The sequence below is a fragment of the Aspergillus nidulans genome, chromosome VIII, assembly GCF_000011425.1.
Source record: "Aspergillus nidulans FGSC A4 chromosome VIII".
Classification (NCBI taxonomy): Eukaryota; Fungi; Ascomycota; class Eurotiomycetes; order Eurotiales; family Aspergillaceae; genus Aspergillus; species Aspergillus nidulans.
The window spans coordinates 1,501,124-1,526,410 of NC_066264.1; the positions used below are offsets into that span (position 1 = coordinate 1,501,124).

At 51.1% G+C, this 25,287-nt stretch overlaps 13 protein-coding genes across 13 annotated transcripts, besides 1 other annotated feature; 5 read left to right on the forward strand and 8 right to left on the reverse strand.

The window, feature by feature from the left end:
- Nucleotides 1-25,287: part of a sequence feature (contig 1.16 792..451587(-1)) that runs on past both edges of the window.
- ANIA_01089 (protein artB) lies at nucleotides 1,426-3,969 on the forward strand (the record flags this gene model as incomplete). The annotated part of the gene is made up of 3 exons (XM_653601.1): nucleotides 1,426-2,155; nucleotides 2,209-3,272; nucleotides 3,322-3,969. 3 exons carry the CDS (start codon nucleotides 1,426-1,428, stop codon nucleotides 3,967-3,969), a joined length of 2,442 nt encoding a protein of 813 aa, XP_658693.1.
- On the reverse strand, nucleotides 3,697-4,849 carry ANIA_01088 (EthD domain-containing protein; the record flags this gene model as incomplete). Its single annotated transcript, XM_050613225.1, has 3 exons — nucleotides 3,697-4,385; nucleotides 4,447-4,637; nucleotides 4,706-4,849. 3 exons carry the CDS (start codon nucleotides 4,847-4,849, stop codon nucleotides 4,319-4,321), a joined length of 402 nt encoding a protein of 133 aa, XP_050469056.1. The 3' UTR covers nucleotides 3,697-4,318.
- Nucleotides 5,278-6,863, forward strand: ANIA_01087 (protein CYP578B1; the record flags this gene model as incomplete). The annotated part of the gene is made up of 2 exons (XM_050613226.1): nucleotides 5,278-6,634; nucleotides 6,715-6,863. The coding sequence occupies 2 exons, from the start codon at nucleotides 5,278-5,280 to the stop codon at nucleotides 6,861-6,863; spliced, it is 1,506 nt and encodes a 501-aa protein (XP_050469057.1).
- ANIA_10158 (acyl-CoA thioesterase) lies at nucleotides 8,310-9,408 on the reverse strand (the record flags this gene model as incomplete). The annotated part of the gene is made up of 2 exons (XM_653598.2): nucleotides 8,310-9,209; nucleotides 9,277-9,408. 2 exons carry the CDS (start codon nucleotides 9,406-9,408, stop codon nucleotides 8,310-8,312), a joined length of 1,032 nt encoding a protein of 343 aa, XP_658690.2.
- Nucleotides 9,710-10,785, reverse strand: ANIA_10146 (uncharacterized protein; the record flags this gene model as incomplete). The annotated part of the gene is made up of 2 exons (XM_050613227.1): nucleotides 9,710-10,538; nucleotides 10,584-10,785. 2 exons carry the CDS (start codon nucleotides 10,783-10,785, stop codon nucleotides 9,760-9,762), a joined length of 981 nt encoding a protein of 326 aa, XP_050469058.1. The 3' UTR covers nucleotides 9,710-9,759.
- Nucleotides 11,041-14,202, reverse strand: sey1 (dynamin-like GTPase SEY1). The gene is made up of 4 exons (XM_653597.2): nucleotides 13,785-14,202; nucleotides 13,235-13,672; nucleotides 11,434-13,178; nucleotides 11,041-11,381 (listed from the first exon to the last, which is right to left on the reverse strand). The coding sequence occupies exons 1-4, from the start codon at nucleotides 13,883-13,885 to the stop codon at nucleotides 11,089-11,091; spliced, it is 2,577 nt and encodes an 858-aa protein (XP_658689.1). The 5' UTR covers nucleotides 13,886-14,202; the 3' UTR covers nucleotides 11,041-11,088.
- ANIA_01084 (translation elongation factor Tu) lies at nucleotides 14,492-16,343 on the reverse strand. The gene is made up of 5 exons (XM_050613228.1): nucleotides 16,111-16,343; nucleotides 16,027-16,055; nucleotides 15,708-15,970; nucleotides 14,966-15,642; nucleotides 14,492-14,899 (listed from the first exon to the last, which is right to left on the reverse strand). Exons 1-5 carry the CDS (start codon nucleotides 16,274-16,276, stop codon nucleotides 14,715-14,717), a joined length of 1,320 nt encoding a protein of 439 aa, XP_050469059.1. The 5' UTR covers nucleotides 16,277-16,343; the 3' UTR covers nucleotides 14,492-14,714.
- Nucleotides 16,730-17,416, reverse strand: ANIA_01083 (putative translation initiation factor IF3; the record flags this gene model as incomplete). Its single annotated transcript, XM_653595.1, has 1 exon — nucleotides 16,730-17,416. The coding sequence occupies one exon, from the start codon at nucleotides 17,414-17,416 to the stop codon at nucleotides 16,730-16,732; it is 687 nt and encodes a 228-aa protein (XP_658687.1).
- On the forward strand, nucleotides 17,743-19,833 carry ANIA_01082 (guanosine diphosphatase). Its single transcript, XM_050613229.1, has 3 exons — nucleotides 17,743-18,053; nucleotides 18,246-19,558; nucleotides 19,609-19,833. Exons 2-3 carry the CDS (start codon nucleotides 18,282-18,284, stop codon nucleotides 19,664-19,666), a joined length of 1,335 nt encoding a protein of 444 aa, XP_050469060.1. The 5' UTR covers nucleotides 17,743-18,053; nucleotides 18,246-18,281; the 3' UTR covers nucleotides 19,667-19,833.
- ANIA_01081 (NOPCHAP1/New4 family protein) lies at nucleotides 20,051-20,797 on the reverse strand (the record flags this gene model as incomplete). The annotated part of the gene is made up of 2 exons (XM_653593.1): nucleotides 20,051-20,218; nucleotides 20,276-20,797. The coding sequence occupies 2 exons, from the start codon at nucleotides 20,795-20,797 to the stop codon at nucleotides 20,051-20,053; spliced, it is 690 nt and encodes a 229-aa protein (XP_658685.1).
- ANIA_01080 (eukaryotic translation initiation factor 4E) lies at nucleotides 21,645-22,530 on the forward strand (the record flags this gene model as incomplete). Its single annotated transcript, XM_653592.2, has 2 exons — nucleotides 21,645-22,125; nucleotides 22,196-22,530. 2 exons carry the CDS (start codon nucleotides 21,645-21,647, stop codon nucleotides 22,426-22,428), a joined length of 714 nt encoding a protein of 237 aa, XP_658684.1. The 3' UTR covers nucleotides 22,429-22,530.
- ANIA_10162 (uncharacterized protein) lies at nucleotides 22,556-22,906 on the forward strand. Its single transcript, XM_050613230.1, has one exon. It carries the CDS (start codon nucleotides 22,640-22,642, stop codon nucleotides 22,832-22,834), a length of 195 nt encoding a protein of 64 aa, XP_050469061.1. The 5' UTR covers nucleotides 22,556-22,639; the 3' UTR covers nucleotides 22,835-22,906.
- ANIA_01079 (BOD1/SHG1 domain-containing protein) lies at nucleotides 22,556-25,148 on the reverse strand. The gene is made up of 4 exons (XM_653591.2): nucleotides 24,908-25,148; nucleotides 23,942-24,848; nucleotides 23,224-23,841; nucleotides 22,556-23,089 (listed from the first exon to the last, which is right to left on the reverse strand). The coding sequence occupies exons 1-4, from the start codon at nucleotides 25,130-25,132 to the stop codon at nucleotides 22,626-22,628; spliced, it is 2,214 nt and encodes a 737-aa protein (XP_658683.1). The 5' UTR covers nucleotides 25,133-25,148; the 3' UTR covers nucleotides 22,556-22,625.

A 25,287-nucleotide genomic window follows, 5' to 3' on the forward strand; every position in this document is an offset into this window, starting at 1 on the left:
TGGCTATTTCTGAACAGGAGGACGGTGTCGACTCCAGCGTTTTTTGAGCTTCTTGGAGTGCAAATTCAAGAGGATCTTGAAGATGCCGAGGCACCCGTCTTGGATCATTTTTAGAACACTCCATGTTCTCAGCGAACAATTCGATGTGTCCAAGGTAATCCGACGTCATCCCGAGGAGTTCTCCGTAGGCCGGGCCAGGCCTTTTCAGGTAATCTTCAAGACGGATCAGTCCTGCGGCATCCTATCCATCACATGGCCGGCTCTGGAGAAGTCAAAGCGGCGGTAGATACAGGCTGTACTTGGAGGTAAAGTCAATCTCTCAAGTGCGAGCGCTCAAACTACTGTTCCCTACGGAGTATAGACGCCTACTCCATTGTTGCCACTGGTAGATCCGGATCCCATTACCAGACCCAGTCGTCATGCTGTGGTAAAGAGAGTTTGTAATATCCAGAACCACAGCTCTTTCCTCCATTACCGGATCACCGGAGTAGCCAGTCAAGCAATTTGAAGGACCAATTCTGCCTCCGCGTCATCGCCCATGAACTGTTTTCCTGTCTGATGCCTTCAAATAATAATAATAATAATAATCTGCAGGCCCAAACAGAAAAAAAGTCTTCTTCCCGCACCGCCTCACTTCTGTCATTCTTGTGTCTGGGCCATCCGCATCCGCGTTCACCCATACCACACCGTACAAACATCGACCATCACGGACTCTCTATCTCTGGTCTCTCAACTCCTCTTCACCTTTTCTCGATTCCGTCTTGACCCAATATTTTTTCAAGACGGGCTGCGCGTTCTCTCGTTACATCCTTACCGGCTTTTCGACCAAAACCGCCCTGCAGCGTGACCGAGCTTTGCAGCTCCTTGCGTGTCGATCATCATCCCCAGAAAGGAAGGACGAGCAATCCAAAAGCAAAGACACACAAGACCCTGCTCAACCCAACTGGTCGCACGACTCAGGTTCGCTTGGGGTTGTGCGTAAGATTCGTACCAACAATAGAGCGTTCCAATCAATAATACAAGAGACTAGAGCCCTGTTAGGTATTGAATTGAAGCCTTGAAGCTGCTCCTGCTAGCTGCACTGCAAATCCCTCAATTTCGGGCGCAAAGCCTGACCCTGAGACTGCTCCATACCTCCAGAACCAAAATCGATCCCAAAGTCCAGACGCGGTAAGTTGAAACCTGAAGAGGGTCGTCGGCCTTACTTTTATTTTTTTTTTGTGATCTCTAATCAGTCTGATCTGTGTCGCTTCTTTATTTCTTCTCCCTTGTTTCCTTTTATACTCCCGTCCCCGTCCCTTCTATCCCTGTCCCATATTTATATATTTCTTATTCCTCCCCTCAGAATTTCAAAGGCCTTGCATACTTTCTTTATTTCCGTCACATTATACCCCAGATAATGATCCTTCACTGGCGTCTTTCACGATGACAGCTGCTCATGTGCCTCAGGATTTACCAGGATCAGACACCGCCGCAAATCTAGTCGCCGGTCAATTCCCCTGCGAGACGTCTGAACCCGTCCCTCTGCTTTCGAGCCTGCTGCATTCCAGGCTTCACCATCGCCGGTCAACTACTGTGACCGCGACAGTCGAAAATACCGATTTCGCGACCCAACAATTTCCCAAGCAAGCCGGTCTCGCTCGTCGCGGGTCTATCTTCAGAAAGCTGGCGGGTCCCCGGGAAAACGCGAAGCGCTTTCTCCGCCTAGGAACCGCCCAATCTCCAGCGCCGCCGTCGCAGGATCGCCCGATGGCTCGGCCACGTCGTCATCGCCCTGTCTCTGAGATCATTCTTTCCCCAGACGATGTCAACATGCTTGCCGCCCCATCTCTTCATCCGGGCAGAATGCGCTCGCATTCTTCCTCGAACTCGTCGGTAGTAGCCTCTCGTGGGCCGTCGCCGGGCTGCGTTCCTGACAACGCGTCGTTTCCATCGTTGCCGAACGAAAAGATCGTTGCGACGGGAAGTGGGATTGCTGTTGGAATCGCCCTTACGGAGCCTGTGCTCTTCCTTCAGGGCTACGACCAGAATGACCCTACTACAAAGAAGTCTGCCATCTTGCGCGGGCAGTTGCATTTAAAGATATCAAAAAGTGTCAAGATCAAGAAAATCTCGATTTGTTTCAGAGGACAGGCGCAGACCGATTGGCCAGATGGTATGTTTTGTTGGTTTCAGCTTGTCTTTGCATTTATTGACCTTACGCTATAGGAATTCCGCCCAAGAAGATCCACTTTCACGATAAGAAAGACCTAGTTACCCATGGAGTCGTATACTTCAATCACGGCGATACAGCTCTTATGCAAAATGACTACGGCGCCCACATTTATAAGCACGCCAAACCTCTAAGTGTAGTAACGGGGAACAAGGATAGCACGACTACGATCACCCGAGAGGTTTTTAGTAACAGCAACTCCTCAACATCGCTCAATGGTCTGACCAGCAGAGAGGCAAAACGCCTCTCATTACAGTCCAGCAACTCGCGCAGTTTTGGTAAGGGCGATCCGCCGCCGGCCGGTCCGCCCCAAACTCAGCGCAACTATCGATTGTTTCCAGTCGGCGATTATCTGTACAGTTTTGAGTTCCCAATCGACGGTTCCCTTCCAGAGACGATCAAGACGGAACTCGGCTTTGTGAGGTATGATCTGGAAGCCATCGTGGAGCGTTCCGGCGCTTTCCGGCCAAACCTGCTGGGCACCCTGGAAGTGCCCGTCATCCGCACACCGGCAGAAGGCTCGCTAGAGCAAGTCGAACCGATTGCCATTTCGCGGAACTGGGAGGACCAGCTGCACTATGATATTGTGATTTCGGGGAAATCCTTTCCGCTTGGGTCTCAGATTCCGATAGCTTTCAAGCTTACTCCTCTAGCAAAGGTTGAGTGCCACCGGATCAAGGTCTTTGTGACGGAAAACATTCAGCACTGGACTGCCGACAAGAGTGTACACAGATTTCAACCTGCAAAGAAGGTACTGCTTTTCGAGAAACGGGCCGACCAGGCAAGCACCAGCACGTATCCCGGTAGCTCAATGCGCGTTACGGCTGGTGGAGGCATCGAATGGGATCAACGCGCAGCTGCTGCGCGAGGGGAGGAAATTGTCGAACGGGGTCGAACCAACCTACTTGGAAACCTGAACAGTGAATCCGGGGTAGGACCGACTGAAATGGAATTCAGTGTTCAACTTCCGAGCTGCCACGAAATGAAGAATCGAGATGAGTCCCAGCGTTTGCATTTTGACACAACGTATGACAACATCCAGATCAACCATTGGATCAAGGTATGTCTGCATTCTATATGACCATTTATACGGTACTAACTGGATTCAGATCGTCCTTCGTCTGTCTAAGCAAGATGAACGTGATCCCGGGAAACGACGACACTTTGAAATCTCGATTGATTCGCCCTTCCATCTTCTCTCATGTAAAGCCACGCAAGCAAACATATACCTACCGGCGTATACAAACCCTGGATCGGAGCCTGCAAGTCCAGCACCACAGTTTGAATGTGGATGTGCGGGCGCTCCGCAAATCCGCCGGAATGGATCTCGCACTCCGTCCAGCTCTGACCGTGATGATCCACCGGCTCACGTTACTAGGAGCTTTACTAGTGGTTCTGGCGGTTTGGCCCGACCTCCAGCGGCGCATCTAGCTTCCGAGTCAGACGGACAAGTGACCGAACAGGTGCCTCGGCCGATGCACCTGCTCCGCGCCCCATCTTTTGCACCGCCCGCATTTGACGAGGTGCCTCCTCCGCCACCCCTCATCACACCTCCGCCAGAGTATACTAGTATAGTCGGAGACAACGACCGCGAAGCAGTGCTGCAAGACTACTTCTCGCGTCTCTCCACCTACGAAGAACATGTCGACGATGAGCGAGGCTCAGGACGAGTCGACGTGCCCTTAACACCTGGGGCGCGCGTCAACCGCAGTATGGACGTTCCGAGAGAATGGATCCGTCTAGATCAGACGGCGTGATTCCGAAGGAGTATATACACTTGACTACGACCTTAAACCGCCACGAAGTCACGAATTCACGATTTCTGTTTCCGTCAAAGCGCACGGAGAGTTGCCATACACTATTGTTATGCTACACTTTATGCTACACTTGTTATGCCACACGTTTCTTTTTGTGATTCCCTGGGTTGCATAGGTTTCATTGATTAAGGTTCGAAAATTAGGCGCAGGGGGGAGGCGGTTTGTTACTCAGCATTATATATAAATCTATCTCATCGAAGTATCAACCAATCTATAACTGTCCAGCTCGATCCAGCCCTCTAGCATTAAACATTCTTTATGGTCAAAATGTAGTGAAATGAGCCTGTCCTCAATTTTTCAACTGCCCCAACCCTTCCTCCGGCGAGATGAATCTCGTCCTGTACCCAATCGATATCCTATTACCCCCCAAACTCATCAGCACACTTTTGCCTTGAAATATAGGAAAGAAGGACTAACCCAGACTTGCTCTCGTCCGCAAAGTTCACATGATCCGGCTTAACAGTTTTCCGGAACTCCTCGTCCTCCCAGAGTCTTGTAAACTGCCTAATATCATCCATAACAAACTGCACGATGTAGTCACAATCCGCTAGCTTCTCGGTCATATGCATCTGCTCGACGTGGGGTGTGAAGGTGGAGAATTGGTCGATCTGCACATATCCAGTCAATAATCCACTTCCCTTAAAGAGTTTTGGGAGGATATATGAAGTAGAAGTACCAGGCTATACTCCTTAACACCGTATTTCAGCAGGAAGGGTAGCGCAAGGGGTGCATGGTGGTTTGTTAAATACTCGTGCAAGGAGGACTCATCGAGACCAGGCTTGCGGAAGCCAGTTATTGTTAAGACCACTTCGGTGGGCATTCTGTACAGGTCAGGGTAGGTCTGCTATTCCTTGAGGCGGAAGTGGGCGATTGAATTGAAGTTACTGCACTTGAAGGGAAGGTGCAGTAGTAAGGGTTGAATATTGGCAGTTCAAGTCTCTATATATCTCGAAGTGATCTTTGGCTAGAATGCCGGATGCTACATAGGTCAAGCTAATGTTGCAGTATACTTAATCCGGACAGAGTATTGCTTTTTCGACGGAAACGTCTGACTAGTCTACTTTGAAACTTAGACAAATAAGCTGTATAATGAGAGTTCATGTTGTACAGCGCAGTTCTCGATCCTAATTTAAGGTTCAAGGTTGCATCCCTTGACTGCCCAGTCCATTCTCACTACCACCTGGGCAACCACTTCCACATCACCTACCTCACGATCGATCCATGGTTCAATTACTGACTGATTCCACAATGTTCACGCACACAGCCATCTTTACCCTCTCTTTTCTACTTACAGTCTCTTTCCTTCTGTTTATATATCTCATCCACCCGCTCTTCCTCTCCCGCCTCTCAAAGCTCAACATACCCAATGCGCACTTCACCTCCCCGCTGTCCAGCTACTGGATTAACTCCATCCGGCATGCCGGATTAGAAACAGTCACGATTCAAGCTCTGCATGCAAAACATGGGCCTGTCGTTCGATTATCACCGAACGAACTGAGTGTCAACTCTCTCCATGGACTACGGGTGATCTATACTGGAGCGTTCGAGAAACACGCTCTGTACAGAGACCTGTTTCTCAACTTCCATACGGAGAATCTGGTTGGGATGCTGGGTAATAAAGAGCATGCGCGGCAGAAGAGAATGCTTAGTCGGGTTTATTCAAAGTCGTATTTACAGGAAAGCGAGGATATGAGAGTGATCTCGGCGGTGATTCTATCGACTCGACTCCTACCAATCCTGCAGCGGATCGCGGAAAATGGAGAGACTGTGAATGTCCTGCCGCTGTTCCAGGCTGTTGGCATGGATTTCACTTCGGCTTACTTGCTCGGCGTGCAGAATGGGACGAGCTTTTTGTTTGATCTGCCGGGTTGGCAGAGGTGGCTAGAAGAGTATGAAAAGTTCAAGCATTTGAGCCTCAACGAGCGGGCTGATGGGTTTATTGAACGATGGTGTCTGGATTTATGTCGACAAACGCAAACTGAGTCGAGTAGTAGTGACGCTATATCCACCAAACCGGTCGTATACAATGCCCTCCGGCATGGTCTGGAGAAGTCCCCAGATTCCCGTCCCAGCGACCTCGCTATTGCGTCGGAGCTTCTCGACCACCTTATAGCCGGTCATGAAACGTCGGGGATCACATTCACGTATATGATGTGGGAGCTCTCGCATTGTCCAAACCTGCAAGATGAGCTCCGAGCAGAACTGCTCCTACTGCAACCTTCACTAAAGTACCCCTTTCCCTCAGGCGGTGGAAATGGTAGTTTCCCACATCCATCATCGGTTGACAATCTTCCCCTCCTTGATGCGATCGTCCGCGAAACACTTCGGCTCCATGCCCCCGCCTCATCACCACTACCCCGTGTAACTCCAGATACGCCAGGTGGAACGTCAATAGATGGCTTCGATGGTATTCCAGGCGGCATCACTGTCAGCTCATCTGCATATACCCTCCATCGGATTGAGGAGGTATATCCGCAGCCAACGGAGTGGCTACCACAGCGATGGCTCGATCCTGGGTCTGGAAAGAAACATGATATGCGGCGGCTCTGGTGGCCGTTTGGGAGTGGAGGTAGGATGTGTCTAGGGAGCAATTTTGCGCTGCAGGGTACTTCCCCAATATTTTCTTTCAGTTAATACTGTTTCTTGTCTTCTTTGTCTTGGTAGTTGTGTGCTGATAGGATACAGAAATCAAGTTGGTAACGGCAGCAGTCTATACCAACTACACGACGGCTGTTGTGGATGATGAGGGTATTGAGCAGGACCTCGCAGACTTTATCTCCCTGCCGAAGGGACGCAAGCTGGTGCTGAGGTTTGATCCTATTAACAGGGCTTAACAGCATGGCACGTGTCTGCTCACGATGATGAATTGCTCGGCTCACGCACCATACAATAAAGCTGCAACAGTCAGCCATTGCACTCGTATAGAGAAGAGGAGCACTTACTTTACAGGCCTCTCCCTCTCCATCACCATCCCGACACTCCATCTCCATTCTCAACTGAAACCCAAGTCGCTGATAAATTCCCACATTTGGCTCGAGTCTTGAGCTTTCTAGATAACACTTCATCCCTTCTCTATCCGCAATTTTAGTAACTTCCTCGAAGAGCTTTCTTCCCACGCCCCTCCCCTGCGCATCGGGCCTGACGGCAACAATATTGCAGAAATAGTACCCCCGTTCATCGTCCCATATAGCTTTCTGGCATTCAGCTTGCCGCTCTTTCCAGAGGTAGTATCGACGGATATTGAGCCCGCCCCGTCCACCGTGTCGGAGATTATTTAGCCCCTGCCGGAACCAGAGGAGCCAGGATTGGGACCAGCTGTACCATGATTCTGGTTTTGATAGGGGATGGGGTGCAAGCCAGCATGACACGCCTACGATTCTCTTGTCTCCTGCAGCGGAATCTAGTTCTGCACCTGTGTCCACGGCAACATGGAAAATGGCGTTATTGATTCCCCAGAGACACCGTGCTTCTAATGAGCCGTAGTTGCGAACTTTGTTGAACTGTTTTCTATGTTAGCTTTCCCCCTCCTTCTCACAATTCGCGTTTCCAGGTTATATACAAGGAACTGATGATATAAGCATGCACCATTCAATATATACACTGGCGTATAACGAGAGCAACAAGCCAGGCCTATGTAGAGAAAAGACAAGAGGGGAGGTGACCATAAGATACATACATTCTGCTTATCAAATACCCACTGAAAATAGGGATCATCTGCAAAAGCCTGCTGGATCACCTCGATTGCGCCGGGGATCTCGGCTGTCGTGAGTGGGTGCACCTCGATTGGCATATTTCTCTGAGTTTCTTCGTTTTAGACTGTCAAGCGTCAGTATATGGTCTCGTGGAGGGATACGACGGCGGAAATGCAGTACCTTATGTATAGTACTCTGAAGGGCTGGTTCGTGGAAGTGGATGGCAGGAGTAGATACAAAGCAGAATATACAAAGTATTGGTTGATAGTTCCACTTCGAGCTGTAGAGAAAGGATATGGTCAGAGGTCGGTCTGTCTCGAGAAGAATGATTGTGATAGATTGTGCGTGTATCAAGCAGAGAAGAGGTCTGGTTGGAGATCTTTATTAGTGATAAACGATAAAGCTTCGGTTCAATCTGTATCAGGCAGGTACACGCGGACCCGAGGTCATATCACGGGGTATCCACTATCTGATTGTTCTACACACCTTCCTAGTACACACTTTGGTCCATATAGCATTATATATTAGTCTATGTACAGTAATGTGCTCTATTTCTATATGCTGAGAAGTGTAAGCAAAAAGAGAAGGCTACTCATCCCACTCCCCCGCCAATCTCTCATCCAAACCACAGAATCCCTCCAAAACGGCCATTCCACGTACCCTCTCCTCCTCGATGCGCTCCCAAGTCCACTCATCACCATCCCAAGATTCTGCGTTGGCCTTCTTCTCCGCCTCTAGTTTTCCGTTCTCCGGAATATCACCGTCTTCCAACTTCAGCACCTCACGAACCAGTGACCCATCCACACCACTGGCAGTCGCTGTAATTCCAGACGGTGTTCCAGTGCCAGATGCAGCAGTAGATTCCAAGGAGTCACCCGGCATTGGTAGACCCTTCGGCCGCTCCGGCAGGAACCCGCTCTTACGCAACACCCTCTCCGGCGGAATCGTGAGCCGTCCCTTCTTAACGACATACTTGCTGATAGCCGTCGCATAAAGCATCCTCTTCCCGCCGTTCTTCGCTGCTGGCTTAACAAAGAAACTTAAGATATACATCCACTTCTTGTCCCAGCCCAGAACGCGAGACTCGACTTCATACTTCGTGTAGGGCTTGATCTCGCGCTTGAAGGAGCAAAAGACGGACCCCAGAGCGATGTACATATTCTTCCGTGGCGGTGGGGTCTTGCCCTCCGCGCGCGCCTTTTCCGCAAGTTCAATATCGAGCTCTTTGCTTGTTAATCCGACACCGGGGCTGTAGAGGCGGGTTACGAGGGCAGTGCGGGAGACATCGAGATCAGAAAAGTAGGTGCTGTTAGACTTGTGCAAGTTGTAATCTGTTTCGAGAAGAGATGTTGTGGTAGTTATCGCGTAAGGGACGAAGATAGGATGCGTAGGTTTTCCGGTTGAGGTTGTCAGGGCTTTGTTTTTGGGAAAGAATGGGTAGTCGGGGCGCCAGCGGATGTTTGAGAGGAAGTGTCGGGCTAGGCGGACCTAAGATGAAGATATCTGCGTTATGTTCTGGCTGGCTTTATCTGAATGATGAGCGCGAGCGACTTACGTGCCAGACGAAGGGGAGGTTCTTGAGATTGAGGATCGCTAGGAGGAGGGCCAGGGTCCGCCAGGATACGAGTACTGAGAGAGCCGCGCGAATATTCTCGAGACTCAGATGGCGCGCCATTTCGTCCATCATCTGGAAAGAGAAAAGAGGAGAAGAGGAAGAAGCAGAGAGTTGTCAGATGTATTAAGTAGGGCAAGATAAGCGCTGCTGACGCGCTTCGGACTTCTAGGCGGAGCGCTAGTCACAAATACGATGTGGCATGTGCAAACGGAAGGGAGCGACGTTCTGCCAGTGTAAAGAATTGATCGACGTCGAGCTGTCGAGTAATAGTTCTATAGAATACCCCAATAAAAATAATGTTGGGATTGCGAACCGAGGCTTCTAAATAAGCCTGTAGTCACGTGGAGTCGCTTAGGACTGGAAGTATACGATGAATAAAGGCCGACATCCTCATATACCCCGTCGGCACATAAGTTTGACTGATCAAAAAATAGCCATAGTGTTCGGGGGACTCGAGACCCCATTCGCACAGTTCAAAGGGCTACTCGAGACGAAAAACGTCCAGCGACCATGTTGTATACACATCTCCGCCAACCCATCCAAATCAAACATCTCGCCGATAGGTACTCCCCACCCCGCAAGTAGATGATGATGCAGATCAAAGTCCGGGTTAAGTGGTGGGTACACCTCGAAACTGACCGCGTCTGACGCAACCGCCGCAAAGTGGTTGTCCCAAAAGAACCGTAGCACACGCTCACTTTGCTCGATCCCGGCATGTTTTGGGGTCGCCTGCTTGCTGTACGCTTGTTTCTGCTCATCGTTCATGGCCGCCCATGTTTGCGGCAGACCGACTCTGAGGAAGAAGATGTCGCCGTGTTGGAATTCAACCTTGCACTCTCGCGCAATCTCGTGCACAGTGTCTAGTGAAACCTCCTGCTGTGTTAAGGCATTGACGGGGATTCCCTTCTTTTCAGCCCACGAGACGAAATCGATAAGGACGCCGCGTCCTGCAATGCCCTTCTTCGCCCAGTACCCCATTCCGATACGGGGATTCTTAGGGTCTTGAATTTCTTCTGCGCTCGTTCCTCCGTAGAAAAGTCGGCAGTTGGGATCTTCGGCCGTTGGTGCGGGCCCATTGTGGTGACGGAGGCCGTCCCATTGAGATGACTGCTGTGGATTGAAGTGATATTCGTCATCAAAAGCCACGCCTTCTGCGACCCATTTTATCCTGTGCTCAAAGGGCTTGCGTTTGAAACCTTGCCCTTTTGTGAGTTGAGAACAGGCTCATCTGCATGAGGGTAGCCCACCTGGAGGATTCAAGTTCTCAATATCCCAGTTCAGACATACCCGCTCGCCCGTTTGGATTTGGCGGGCTGCATTGGCAACGATGTCCGGGGTCAGGATACGGAGCATGCCTAGGCCCTCTTCGGGCGAGCCTTTCGGAGCAGGCCAGTATTGGCGCTTGTTGGGGAGGTCATCAAATGTCTCTGGTAGGTCGAAAGTAGTCATAATGAGCTGGTCAAAATGGTCAGTTGTGGGTCGTCTGCTGTTGATGAAAATCTTAAGCAGTCTGGAGCACGGTAGAGCTGTCACGATTAGCCTCCAGCAGCACGTCCACATGTCCCGCAACTAAATAATGCATGAGAATCGGAGCCAGGTGGGGGACGTCCGGTTCGGAGCAAGTCCGCCAGCAAGCGGAGACGTACATACATTAACCAGAATAACCAGAACAGTTGACAAGGTCTAACGCAATAATATAATTATTTATTCGAACATAGACATGCTAATTACGTAGAGTTACACATCAATAGCTCATAGGTCATCCACGTCCTCGTCCGTCGAGGATTTCCCCTGCTTGTTGAGCCGGGACATCTCGTGTTCGTTGCCAGAACGCGAAGAGCCAGAGCTTGACATCGCAATCGCCTGGCGCCCAGTATCTGAAGTCTCGAGAAACTCTCGCAGCCGGCGCTTACCCTCGATCATCGCCTGGTTGGATGCCGCTTCCGTCATCTTCAGGATCGGTCCCCATAGGTTGAGCTGGTAAGTGACGTATGCGCCGACAGCGCATACGAAGAGCAGGAAGAAGTAGGCCGGGTTACGCAGAACTGGCATCAACGGTCAGCAACAAAAAGAGGGTTTGACAAAGCTAACTCTTACCAGCAACAATCTCGTTCCAGCCGAGAGCAAGAAGAATACCGTAGAAATATAACGGTACCTGCGTCATGCCTCCGATGGCACTCCGTTTGGCCTCTACGTATACTCCATCCGCGGCCTTCTTGAATCTGATTGTGAGTTCCTGGCGTTTCGCATCGCCAAGAATAGTCATTTCTTCCTCCAGGCTCTTGCCTTCTTCTTCGTCCACACCACCAATAGGCGGCAGATCTTCTTCATCTGCAGTTGTCGCTGAGCTAGGAGTATGTCCGACCCAGCGGTCTAGTGGGGGCGGAGCTGAGGTTTCCGCTAGTCGGAATCGGGAAAGAAGGGGTATCAGAGTTAGAGTCGACTCGCGAGCTCGAGTATAGATGCCCTCAATGTCATCAGTCGGCCGCCAAATCCTCGGAACGCCGGCTTCATCGTAGCGGAATTTGTCTTCAAAGTTCTCCCGCAGTTTGAGTAACAAGTTTCCCTCAGTCATTTCCTCTTCAATCTTGGCGCGCAGGACACCCCAAGACTTCCTTCGCAGCCTCCATAGCCCAACATCCACTTCCTCCAAGCTGGCATCAAAGCTGCTTGCGCGGTCTGTAAATCTTCTCTCGGCGTCAAGGACTGTCTCAACAAAGAGGTTCCACACACGATCCCAGAACTTCTTTTCAGACGGCTTCTCGCCCGATTCGGGCGCAGCGCCACCGGCACGTCCAGAACCCAGAGCGTTAAACTCCAAGCCAACAGATTCACCTAAGCGAGATTGAACCCATCGCTCAACACGGGTCGCTAACCGTCTCATCTCATCCCTTCTCAGGCGGGCGCTGACCTCTGAAAGCTCTTTTTCGTACAATGCCAATTCTTGCTGATAATTACTCCAGGGTGCGCCCTCTACCACAGTGGCACGGGCGACTTCTTCATATTTCTGAAGAGCTTTCTTCACCTCATCGTTGACTATCTCGGCAAAGTCATAGCCTGTGCCCTTTTTCTGTCCCGCTTTCACTTCAGCAGTGACTGCGTCACTGAAATCATTGATGCCGGACTTGTGCGCGGCGTTAAGTTGACCCTGGAAAAGGGCCTTCAAACGGGTATCAACCTTTCCCTCAAGCTCCGCCCGCTTCCGCTGATAGACACCTTTGTGGTACCGGCTCGCTTCAGTCTCAAAGTTCTTCGTCGCCTTAGCACGTGCCGATCGCATGGCTGCGCCCAACCCTCCAAGCACCTCGGGCTCTCCAAGACGAGATGCCTGAGACTGTTTGTCCTCAAAGGGAAAAATGGCCTCGTCAAAGGCGACCATCACCTCTCTCAGAATCTCATCACACCTGAACTGAGCAAGTAATTCTTGCTGAGTCGGCAAGTCCAGATCTTTATTGTTGACAATTTGATCCCAGATGCCTTCCGCATACACTGAGAATCCGTCGGCGGGAATACGGCGATGATACTCCGGAAGGAAAACACCGCCTTCTGAAAACTCACCGTTTTGCGCATTGAGTGTCGCATTCTTTTGCCCTTCGCGGAAACGGAGACTGAGCTTTTTGGTTTCCTCGACAAACTTTTCAGGCTGGTAGCTCTTGTGAGGTAGTCCGTAGAACTGGAAGTCAAAGTAATCATGCACAGTCGAGCGCTCTAATCCCGGAGGTTTGGAGATGGAGTCCCAGAGGCGAGACATATCTTCCATCAGTGTCTTCTGCAAAGCCTTGAGCGGTGTAGTGCCAACAAAATCACGGATTACGAAGAAAAGAAGGGAACGATGAGTGGTGCTGTAGCCGGAATAGTCAGCTTTCGCGCATGTGAGAATGAACATCCAGTAACATACTTCTTATCCTTCAAGAACAACTGTAAGTTAACCTCGAAGACCGTTTTGAGTAAGCCCATGTTAGCTCCTTGGTATAGACCAACTTGGTGCTCCCAGATGTTAACAATCAGAACCTCACTAGTCGCGAGCGCAAAGAGAGCGCTCTTGCGCTCGAAGTCCTGGTCTTCACCCCGCTCGCGTCCATCGGTACCCTCCACATCCATCACCAAGATGTTATCGGCCATCGACTTGCCGTCTCCGTTTTTATTCTTTGATAGCCAAATACCCTTGGTGGTCTGACGTCGTTCCGTTTCGGCCATGACGGAGAAGTGGGTACCGAAGAGGTGGTTGAGAAGGGTAGACTTCCCTGTCGATTGAGATCCAAAGACCGAGATAAGATGGTAGTTGAAACCTGCAGGGGTGACATTTTCGAAGGTTAGATACTTGGTCAGGTTCGTACTATAGTATGACTGTTAGCTCCCATCGCCATACAAAGCGAATGCCGTCGACGTCACATCAAGCCGCATTGCGCACAAACATGTTTGCATGTCAGAAAGAACGGAAGGCATACTTGAATTCTTTATTCTCGTCGATTACTTGGACACCATGCTCATATGTCGTCTTATCGCTGCTGTCGCTGCCAATGGGGGCAAAATGGCCATTGGTCGCCATGGTGTGAGAACGCCGTCGGAGAGTTATCCAGATTCCCAGGAACAGTTCCTAAGGCAAGGTATTGTCGTTCTAGAATCTAAGAGAGCTCCAACAAGCGGAAGAGTATCGCTGGGAGTGACGAGTATGCGAAAACGGTCGTGATGTTAAGGAGAGACTTAGGAAGCTTAACGCAGGGCCGATCGGCTGTAAGGAGACCGAAAGTTCATGTGCAAAGAAGTAAGAAAAGGTCACTGGAAGTGTCAATCACAAGACTGGCAGCCACACAGAACGCACCTGGAGGATCTCGTGGTGCGCCCGAAGTTGATTGTAAGGCCAGGTTGGTCGCTTGCAAGTGGATGGTGGATCGTGATTCCCCAGCCTCCAAGGAGTCCAGGCGCACTGTGCAGGTGGCAGGAAGTAGGAGCGTTCTGGAGCGTCATTGAAGCCTGATTTTCAAGGCCACAATTTATCATGCCATTCTAGTATTAGCGTATTCCCTCCTCCCACCTCCAAAGGTAGAGGATGGAGTATGGCATAAGGAGACGGACAGCAAGGCCCGTATCTGCCCTGTAGAATGATAGAATAGGGCAACATGATGTGGAAAGATATGTGGTAACAAGACTCACTGATCATCCAATTCATATTCAAACATGGCTAGAAACAGGAGAGGAGAGCCGAATAAAAGATTCTACATATTGAATAAAATACAAGTATATGAATATAACACTAAACGCCGGAGCGACCCCTTTCCCAATGTAATGTACTGAATCCATTCACGGCATCCTGCACTGCAAGTCGTTATTACCGAGAGATCCAGCCGGATACTTTTCAAGAAGTACAACGCAGTCGTTTACTCCTCAATGACGCGCGTGATCAGACCGGTAGCAACGGTACGGCCACCCTCACGGATGTTGAAGCGCTGACCAGCCTCGGCGGCGACAGGGCGGTTAAGGTTCAAAATCATTTCGACGTTGTCACCCGGCATGACACGACGGCTTAGGTCGCCATCGGGGAAGGTGAGATCACAAGCCTCGTCTAAACATTGGTTAGAACGACGATGATGCCCGAAGATGGCATTCAAATTGTTCGAGAAAGACTTACCGGCAGTGCGGATGTAGGCCTGGGGGCGGTAGTTGGAACCGAATCCGCTGCGGCGGCCACCCTCAGCCTCGGTCAGGACATACATGGAGACCAAGAACTTCTTGTGGGCCTTGATAGAGCCAGGAGCAGCGATGACCATACCGCGCTTGACATCCTCACGGCGTGTACCACGGAGAAGGAGACCGGAGTTGTCACCGGCACGGGACTCGTCACAGGACTTCTTGAAAGTCTCGATGTCGGTGACCTTGGTCTTCTGGACTTCACCGCCACCGTGGATCTCAATTTCGCTATCCTTCTTGAGAAGACCACGCTCGACACGGCCGGAGGCGACGGTACCACGTCCAGGAATGGAGAAGACTTCCTCGACGGACATCAGGAAGGGCTTATCCAAGTCACGCTGGGGAGTAGGGATCCAAGTGTCAACAGCCTCCAGAAGTTTGTCAATTTGCTCAGTACCAATTTCGGGACGGCGGTCCTCGAGAGCGCACAAGGCGGAGCCGAAGATGATAGGGGTCTCTTCACCCTCGAAGCCGTAAGTGTTAAGAAGCTCACGCATCTCCAGCTCAACGAGCTCCAACATCTCAGGGTCATCGACGGCATCGACCTTGTTGACGAAAACAACAATCTTCTGGACACCGACTTGGCGGGCAAGCAGCAAGTGCTCACGAGTCTGGGGCCTGTTGCAAGGGCTGTGTCAGCTGTCTGCTACTTCATCTCAACTCGTGCATTTGGGTTGACGTACATCTGTCCATCGGAAGCGGCAACAACAACGATAGCACCGTCCATGTTGGCGGCACCAGTAATCATGTTTTTAATGTAATCGGCGTGACCGGGACAGTCGACGTGAGCGTAGTGCCTGTTGTCGGTCGAGAACTCGATGTGGGCGGTAGAGATGGTAATACCACGCTTACGCTCCTCAGGAGCCTTGTCAATAGCACCATACTCAAGGAATTGGGCAAGCCCTTTGGAGGCCTGGTGCTTGGTGATGGCAGCGGTCAATGTGGTCTAAGGAGTTGGTTGTTAGAAAAGAACAGCTCCAGAGTAGAATTAGAGTAACGCACCTTGCCGTGATCGACGTGTCCAATGGTGCCTTTCAAGTGTCTATTAGCCGAATGACAGCCCGATAAACAAGATATTCTGCTTACCGATGTTCACATGGGGCTTGGTGCGCTCGAAGGTAGTTGCCATCGCGCGGACAGTCTGCCTATCTTTGGAGAGCGCATATTGCACAGGGTTTACACCACGGGGACGCAGAATAGACGTCTTGGTGGTGCGAAAAAGAAGGTTGGCGGTTCTAGAAAGGCCCGACATGATGACTGCTCCGCAAGAAAACGACAAACAGAACAAAGAGCAAGGGAACGCGATGGATTGAAGAACGACACCCGACAATGGGTTGAGCTTTGCAACTGGCCCGAAAATTTTAGGAGATGTGCTTAGTCATCTATTAACCAATCAGCAACGGAGCATTGCGGATGTTCCTGGAGTTCCCGGTCCTCTGCTCCGTCCTATGCTAGAGTCGCTCCATACTTTGTTCCGATTACTATGCAGCTGAGTGTTCAAATCTGATATAACTACTATGAATTATGTGCCCAGACTTGGTATATCCGAGTATTAGCTCAGTTTACAAGGCTGTTGTACATCTCCAGACGCAATGCCGGGCTACTGTTTGACCGTACGCCGTATTCCGTGGTACTCCGTATTATTGTACAATTTTCCTATGGTTTCAATGATATACATGGTATACAGCATTAGCTTTAGGATTCCTTACGTGTCCTTCCTTTTCACTGTAAGCACAACCCGCTTGCCGGGTTCGCCCTCCATAGGCGAGATTTGTGTAGCATTGGCATCTTTAATTGCCTGCAGTATTTTTTCCATCACATTTTTGACCTCTTCGTCAGTCGCTGGCCGTTTGTGTCGCTTCCTCGTTAGGATAATCTCCACCTGTATACCCTTCTCCAGGAACTCCGAGATTTTTTTAAGTCGGTGAGCAAGGTCATGAGGATCAATGGCCCAGTTCAGCTCAACTTGTTTGACAGTCTTCTTGGCGGCTTTGGCGGCTTTGGCAAAGGCGCGCGCGCGGTCTTGAGCTTCGCGGCGATTTATGACTTTGCAGACGGGTAGCCGATCGCGCGTGCCGGCCTGAACCTGAAGTAGGTATTGCTGTGGTCTTTGGAGACTGCTCAGGAAAGTGCTGAGTTTTGTTGGGCCACTGAGTTTGTTATCCTCGCCGACAACGTGGACATAATCTGATTGAATGTTTTCGTCTTTGATCTCCCCAGTGCCTTGCGGGCCACTGCTGGAACTTGCGTAGCGAAACCGTGTTTGTGATAAATTCTGAATGGGAAAGTGATGATTGAATTGGAGTCGCGTTGATGCTCGTGATGCTTGAGGCAGGAGGAATGTCTGGCGAAGAGCCTGTGTCGTTGAGACGAGGCCGCGGATGTGCTTCATCGTGGCGAGAAAGGTAGACTGGAGCGACAAATAGGGAAGGCAAATCAATTACAGTATTATCAGAGCGTTGGATGTCTGAGAAACAAAGTCAAATACCATGAAAAGAGAACAGTATTCAACGATATTCAACCGTTCAGTAGCCCAGATTACAGCTTGCTAAAGCTTGCTAGCTTGCAGAGCCGACGCATGCGGTTGGAAGAATCTCTGGAACAGCCGAGCCACAGTCCAGATTCGACGCCACAGCGGAGCCGACCCTTTTCCACCCGTTTGGCCCTGTAGTCTACCCTGGATCTTCGTGGACAACTTTCTTATCTTCCATCCCTTCTGCCTCGTTCGAGTTCTCGTTGGCTTTCGTTGAAGGCCCCAGCCCCTATGATTCTAGCGTCCTTCAATTCCTAAAATCTCTCTCTTTTGCCTCTCGGACGCGACCCAAGGACGTCGTCCGTGGGACGTGCCTGAAACCCTTTCCATTCTTTTCCTGCTCGCATGTCGACTGGAGTTGACGGTCGACGACAAGGCCCAAGAGTCAGCAGACGTTCTATCTCTCGGGTTACGGATTCCTCCGAATCTCCCATAGATTTACCAACCGCTTTTGTGGACAAACGGCCACCCAACATGACTCAGAGTCAGCGATCCCGTTACATCAAGACGGGTGCCATTGTCAGTGCTCTGTTGCTGATTCTTTTCTGGCTCTCTCCGTCGAGGGGTACGGGCTATAGCGGTAGACCTGGTGAGTCGCTACTGATTATTGCCTTTACTTGTTACTGATTCCAGCCCAGGTTCCCAGCTTTCTGCCGGCGGTTCTTCTCCTACGACGAAATGCTCGAAGCCTTATGACTCCTCGAAGCCTCTTGTCCAGTATGCAATGATGATTGATGCTGGAAGTCAGGGTTCCCGAATCCACGTCTACAGATTTAACAACTGCGGACCCACACCCGAGCTTGAGCATGAAGAGTTCAAGCAAACCGAGCCGAAAGAGGGTGGTTCTGGCCTCAGCTCTTACAAGGAGGATGCAGAGGGCGCAGCAAAGAGCTTGGATCCTCTTATGGCGGTGGCTATGTCGACTGTCCCCGACGAGTACAAGTCATGCTCACCGATTGCGGTCAAGGCTACTGCTGGGTTACGCATGCTTGGTTCTGAGCTGAGCGAGAAGATTTTGGAAGCCGTAAGGACTCGTCTAGAGACGGTCTACCCTTTCCCCGTCGTCTCTCGGGAAAAAGGTGGCGTTGAGATCATGGACGGCAAAGACGAGGGTGTCTATGCTTGGATCACCACCAACTACCTCCTCGGAAAAATCGGTGGACCAGATGAGACTCCTACCGCTGCAGTCTTTGACCTTGGTGGAGGATCCACACAGATTGTCTTCCAGCCCACCTTTGAGAAGAGCCCCTCCGGCGGTATGCCTGAGCACCTGGCTGAGGGTGACCATAAGTATGATCTTCAGTTTGGTGGACGGCACTTTGAGCTCTACCAGCACTCACATCTTGGTTATGGTCTCATGGCCGCTCGCGATGCGGTGCATAAGGCTATTGTCGAGGCAAAGTTAGCGTCTATGCCCCCAGACGATCGCTCTTGGCTGAAGCAACCAATCTCTAACCCTTGCATTGGACCGGGAATGGAACGTGAAGTGAAGTTGAAGTATGAAGGTGAACAGGCAAACCACCCGCTCGCGCCTGGTGTCACAGTCAAAATGGTTGGCCCTAAGGAGGGAGCTCCTTCGACAGCCGCTCAATGCCGCGGACTGACGGAGAAGATCCTCAACAAGGATGCTGCGTGCACACTAGCTCCGTGTTCCTTCAATGGTGTCCACCAGCCGTCTCTTGAAAAGACCTTCGCTAAAGAAGATGTTTACATCTTTTCCTACTTCTACGAGCGCACGCAGCCCTTGGGCATGCCGGACTCTTTCACACTAGATGAACTGCACGACCTTACAAAGACTGTATGTGCTGGCGAGTCTGCGTGGAGTGTCTTTGAAGGAATCCCAGACGCACTGAAGGAACTACGTGACCGACCTGAGTGGTGTTTGGACTTGAACTTCCAGCTTGGTCTCCTTCACACGGGGTACGAGATGCCCTTGTCGCGAGAGGTCAAAATTGCGAAAAAGATCAAAGGCAACGAGCTTGGATGGTGTCTTGGTGCCAGGTAAGTATTTCAGCCTCTCTTTGATTTCCATTGCACTAACGCCTGAGTAGTCTACCTCTCCTGAGCCAGGAATCAGGCTGGACTTGCCGAGTGAAGGAGATCTCGTAGATGATGGTGACGCCGGAATGACCTGAGTTATACCTTTTTAATTATCCTTAAATGAGTGCATACAAGTTTCTCCTTCTGCATGCTAACAGGCTAGACCTTTGGTACTGTATTCTTCACATTCAATTGGATGTAGCCTGGTCTTGTGTACGATACAGGCGAGTTCTGGTTATCGGTGGATATAGAATTATTATCATTTTTTTTATATAAGGAGAAATATAACGAGAAAATATTCTTCTCTCAGCGAGGAACCCTGCATTTTTCCCTACCAGTAAAACGCCCAAGATACCCAATGTAAACCATCGTCCAGTATACATTTATGCGAGAGACGCTGTCGGTCCTCACTAGAACGCCAATATATGCATGAAAGTCGTAGGCCTTAAGACCTCATTCACCGAGGTCCTGAATGGACGGCTTGGCCGATGGAGACGTCTTTCCCTTCCCCAATAAGCGATCCAACAAATCTGTGTCTTCAGACTGTCCATGGGTATCAGAAATATCCCTCTCGTCCTGATCACCAGGGCGTTTCTCTTCCAAAACACCGAGTCCAAGATTCTGTAGACCCGTCATTAGCGGTTAAATGTTGTATAGTATCATGACGGACAAACGTACCATCTCAATATACTGACCGTCCCGTTGGCCATCGCTTTCCTCATCAACGTCGTCGAGCCGTATATCCTTCGCCCGCCCTGCAGCAATCTCCCGCTCCAAATCCTCGTTGGCAGATTTCATTTGTGGTAAAAACGCAGATAACCTGCTAAAAAGGCTAGGCTCTTGTTCGATACGACGGATATCGGGTTTTCGACGTGCCGGCAAGGATGTGATCCCCTCGTTGTCCTTGTTTATATCGCCGCCAGTTTCGCTCTGGGCATCATCGTCTTCGGCATCAGAAGAGGATAACGACGAGCCGGATGATGACGTATAATCATCTTCATCGTCGTCTTCTGTGGAGGCGGAGTGGGCATTCACCGCGGCGGACGCCGAAAGTTTGCGCCGACCATTACTTTTCACGACGGGGCGATTTGGATTCTCGACACGCGGACGGTTAGGCAGAGTTAGGGGGGATGAGGGCGACGGTGATGCGTGATTGCTGGCGTCAGGCTGCTCAGGGCGCTTCTGTGGCACATTGTCCATTTCCTGCGCTGCCAATGAATTGAGAGAAGCTCAAGAATCAAGTAGCTGGTATTGCTGGGTAGCCAGGCGAAGGATGTGCTTTGCGAAACAGGGTGGGGTCGTTAGGCCCCGGCCGGTCGCGAGGGGTCAGATGCAGGTCCCGGAAGTTATTGGATGCTTGAAAATGCGGGCGTTGCAGGAGAAATTGGCTGAAGAATCGCAAGTAAGTTGTTTGGTTAGAGATGATTTAGAAGCTCGACTGGTGGTTGGCGTTGGTTACTCGCTCAGAATCACCCCGGCCATACCTGCTCCTAAGGAGTGTCAGGCAAGCTGTCCACTTCATCTATTTCGCCTGCAATCACGGAGGATCAATCACCATCTACAGTAAGCTGGTGGGCAGTTATTCTGAGTTTTGTCCCGCGTAATGTACTTCTGATTCGCGTCTGACTTGACTCCAAGTATATGACCCTGACGCCGTCCGACTTGTATCTGCTGAGCCCCGTCCGCTGGGGCTTTGAATCCCACCCCCTCCTTCTCGTCTTCTTTGTCGTACACGTCCAAGGCATTCGATTAAATCTTTCATTACCTAGATCTTTGTTATATTGAGCATACATTAGCACTCTCTCATTTGTCCTGTGCAGCAAAACTGTGATCGGCATCAGTAGAAGGTATGTATTCTGTTGACATCTAGTTGTTAAATGGTCGTGGCATGTTTATACTTCCGAATATAGCTAACCACTCTCTTTAGGCTCGCGAACATTACCCCAATGCTGAAAGTATAGAAATCATAAAAAAACCGTCTGCCTGAGATAGTTCATCAAGCAAGTTTATAATCCCGTCGAATCGGAAACATAGCACGAAGGCAAACATGCCGACACCGAGGATGGACACTCCAGAGCTCCGAGTCCAGCAACCCTCGCCCACAGAAGACACCACCAAAGAGACGACGGATAGAAGTCCCGCAACCAGACGAACTCTCCACCAGAACATTCTCGGAAAGCTACGTCCTCTCCCTCTTCAATACCACTGGACATTCTGGTACGACAAGCACTCTGGCGCCGAGAGCGCTTCATCCACAGACTACGACGAGCGACTGTATGTGCTCTACGAGGATGTCGCAGACATAGCAACATTCTACCGCATCTACAACAACTACCCATGGGAGAAGATCCCGCAGCGGGACACAGTGCATATCTTCCGCAAGGGCGTACGGCCGGTCTGGGAGGACCCGGAGAATGTTAAGGGAGGTTGTTGGAGATTCCGGGTGCCGAAGAGGAAGGCACAGGCTTTTTTCCATGAGATCGCGATCTTGTGTATCTCGAGTGAGTTTCAGGCAGCGCTAGAGAAAGGTAGGCACACTCTTCAGACCTATAGAATGGTTAGTGGACTTTATGGTGGACTAATGTCGGTGATGTATAGAACATGACCATGTCCTTGGGGTATCTACCTCAGTACGCTTCAACACACATTTGATCTCTGTTTGGAACAAACTGGGATCAAATGAGCGCTCTATAAAGCTTCTAGAGGAGACAATCCTCAACCGCTTGTCGCCAAATCTACGACCTACCGATTCAGGCCCTAACTCCTATTTTTATAGACGCCATAATGAAAATGAAGGGTTTCAGCAAGCCGTTGAGGGCTCAAAGCAATGAATTCTTAATACTGGTTTGCTTACCGAGCCTGAATATCCGTCTTTGCAATGTGAGCCTGGTCGTTTTATATACATGTATAGCTTAGAGGATAAAGACGAGATCAAATGTGACTATCAACGTATTGCTTTCGGTCACGTAATAGTATACACCGTACCAAGATTAATCGTACAGATTTGGGAAAGGGCACATCTGTTTATCTATTCTCTAGTCGATGTCTTCTCCTCTGCATCGCCGGGCCTCCAGCTCTGCGCCTTTGGGGTCTGATTTTGGACCTGCCCATCACGAACCCTATCCCGCTCTCCCCCACCCGGCATATACCGGTCTATTTCGACAAAACCCCGAGGCCGCTCGTCTGCACGCTCTGGAGACCGCAGTCGTCGACGAGGAGAGCGACTTCGATGGCTAGTAACTGGGACGTAGCGGTCGATGTCCAGCAAGCTTGGGGAACGCCGTCGGGAGCGAGAGCGATCTCTGTCCCTTTCCTTTTCTCTGCCGCGATCTCGTTCTCGGTCTCTCTCGCGGTCATGGTCGCAATCTTTGTCCTTTTCTGTAAGTCTCTCCCTATCCCGGTCGCGATCGCTGGCTCTGTCTCTTCCCCTGTCTCTTTCAACAGATCGTTCACGGTCACGACCCCGATCGCTGTTCCGGTCCCTTTCCCTGTCTAGGTCTGAATACCTATCCTTATCTCGATTTCGGTCGCGGTCTTTGTCGCGGTCTCTTTCATGGTCCCGCTCCCTATCCCGCTCCCTGTCCCGGTCTCTGTCCCGGTCTCTGTGTCTCTCCCTGTCCCTTGACCTATCCCTATCTCTGGACCTGTCCCTATCTCTAGAACGGTCCCTTTCCCTGCCTCGATCCCGGTCCCAGTCTCGATCTCTTGACCTATCCCTTCCACCGTCTCCATCTCGTTTCCTATCACGATCTCGATCCCTGTGGGATAGACGTGGTGATGGTGACCGAGAATAGTGGCTGTATCGTCGACGGTACCTGTCGTAGTCCGGCCTAGCCCTACCACGATCTCGACTACGGTCTCGACTTCGGTCCCGGCTGCGGTCTCGACGCCGGTCACTATCTCTGTCACGGTCATCTCGTTCGCGGTCCCTGTCTCGATCCGACCTCCGTTCTCGGTCACGATCTCTATCTCTGTCCCGATCACGGTCTCGCTCGCGATCTCTGTCGTATGTCCGAGTGAGAGAACGGCTCCGACTACGGCCCGGCCGCCAGCTTCGGTAGCCCTGGCGGTAGTCGCGAATTGGGACTCTGTCGTCTGACACACGGTCCCGGGGTCGGTCAGAGGCTTCCCGTGATCGCCTGTGATAGTCGTCATCGAACCGAGATGATCTCCTCCTTGAGCGGCTACCACTGCCATCACGTCTCCGGCTCCGGTCTTCTGCCACTGCGGATCCACGTCTGCGGCTATAGTCAGTATCAACGACTGGGCTACCTGGTTTAGTAGGGGTATCGGAGAACCTCGAGTCAGATGTGCCCTTGGGTTTTGTTGGCGGTGGTTTGAGACCGTTTTCAATCGCTTCGGCTTCCTCGAAATCGAACTCTGGCTTTTGACGGGCTTTAGCTGCTAGCTCTTCGCCTTCCTTCAACAACAGCTGCAAGGCCGTCTCTTCCAACGTCTTCTCGTCCACAGGCGGAGCCGGTGGGGGAGTGGGTTCTTTCGAAACGGGGGTTTTCTCCGCTTGAGAGTCTTTGCGTCGCGGCGACAAACCACGCTCAGAGCGGTAACCAGGCGAGCGGTCGCGGTCTCGATCACGGTAGCGATAATCGCGATCCCTCTCCCTATCACGGTCCCTCTCCAGATCCCTGTCCCTTGTATGGCTGCGATCTCGATCACGATATCCCCAGTCCCGGTATCTCTCCCGATCTTCACGTCGGCGCCGCTCATATCGCTCCTGGCGTTCTTTCTCTCGTTGCTCGTCTAGGGCGCGTTGCTCTGCACGCCGTTGTTCCTCACGCTCTCGTCTCCTAGCTCGTTCCTCTTCGTCCTTCTGTCGTTGGATTTCGCGCTGTCTTCGTTCCTCTTCCTCTTTCCGACGGGCCTCCGCTTCTTCAGCTTCCCTGCGCTTTCGCTCCTCCTCCTGCCAGATCCTCTCGCGCTCGTCACGCTTAGCCTTGACCAGTAAAGCGTATTCCTCATCTGTCCTATTGCCCGCTATAAACTCGCGGGTAGCCTGCTCGTCGCCAACCTCTTGACGACGAATCTCCTGAATGGATTCGAATATAGCTGAAAGGTGTTGTGCGGCCAGCGCATCTAGCGTTTTCTCCACCGTCTTGTAGATATCACTGCGGTCGACAGCGCCTTCAATCAGCGTCGCGGCTTTGCCCTGTTCCCTCGAGAGTAATTGGGGTTCGCGCTCTATCTCCGACTCTGCGATCTCCGTAAGCCGTCTTGTAAATTCTGCTTTCCCTTCCTAGCATGTAGTCAGTGTTTCTGTCTAAACGAGGTAAATAGAATCTGCGATCCTCGTACTCCATCATGAAACTCCGACCAGATTTTCTTCCGGATATGGTCGAACCCTCCCTTCTTCTTAAAGCTGTGTAGAAGGTCCTCAATAGCTTTGTGTTGCGCAGCAGTCAAGGGTAGCTCCTCGGTCTTGAACTTCTTCCGCTGCTGAAATCTCTCGACATCAAACGACGGTCGCTTTACGCCAACGCCATTCTCCTGCGCTCCTGAAGCATCCACAGACCCATCCATAGCCGCACACCAAGAGAGTCAGACGAAAATGCCTGGACTCAATATGATCGCATGTGTTGCGCCGTGTCCGAGAACTACCCTGGTTTGCAGACGCGACGGGATCGGCAAAACATGCGTTCCGGAGCGGATTGGGAACTGCGGCCCCGTGATTCGGC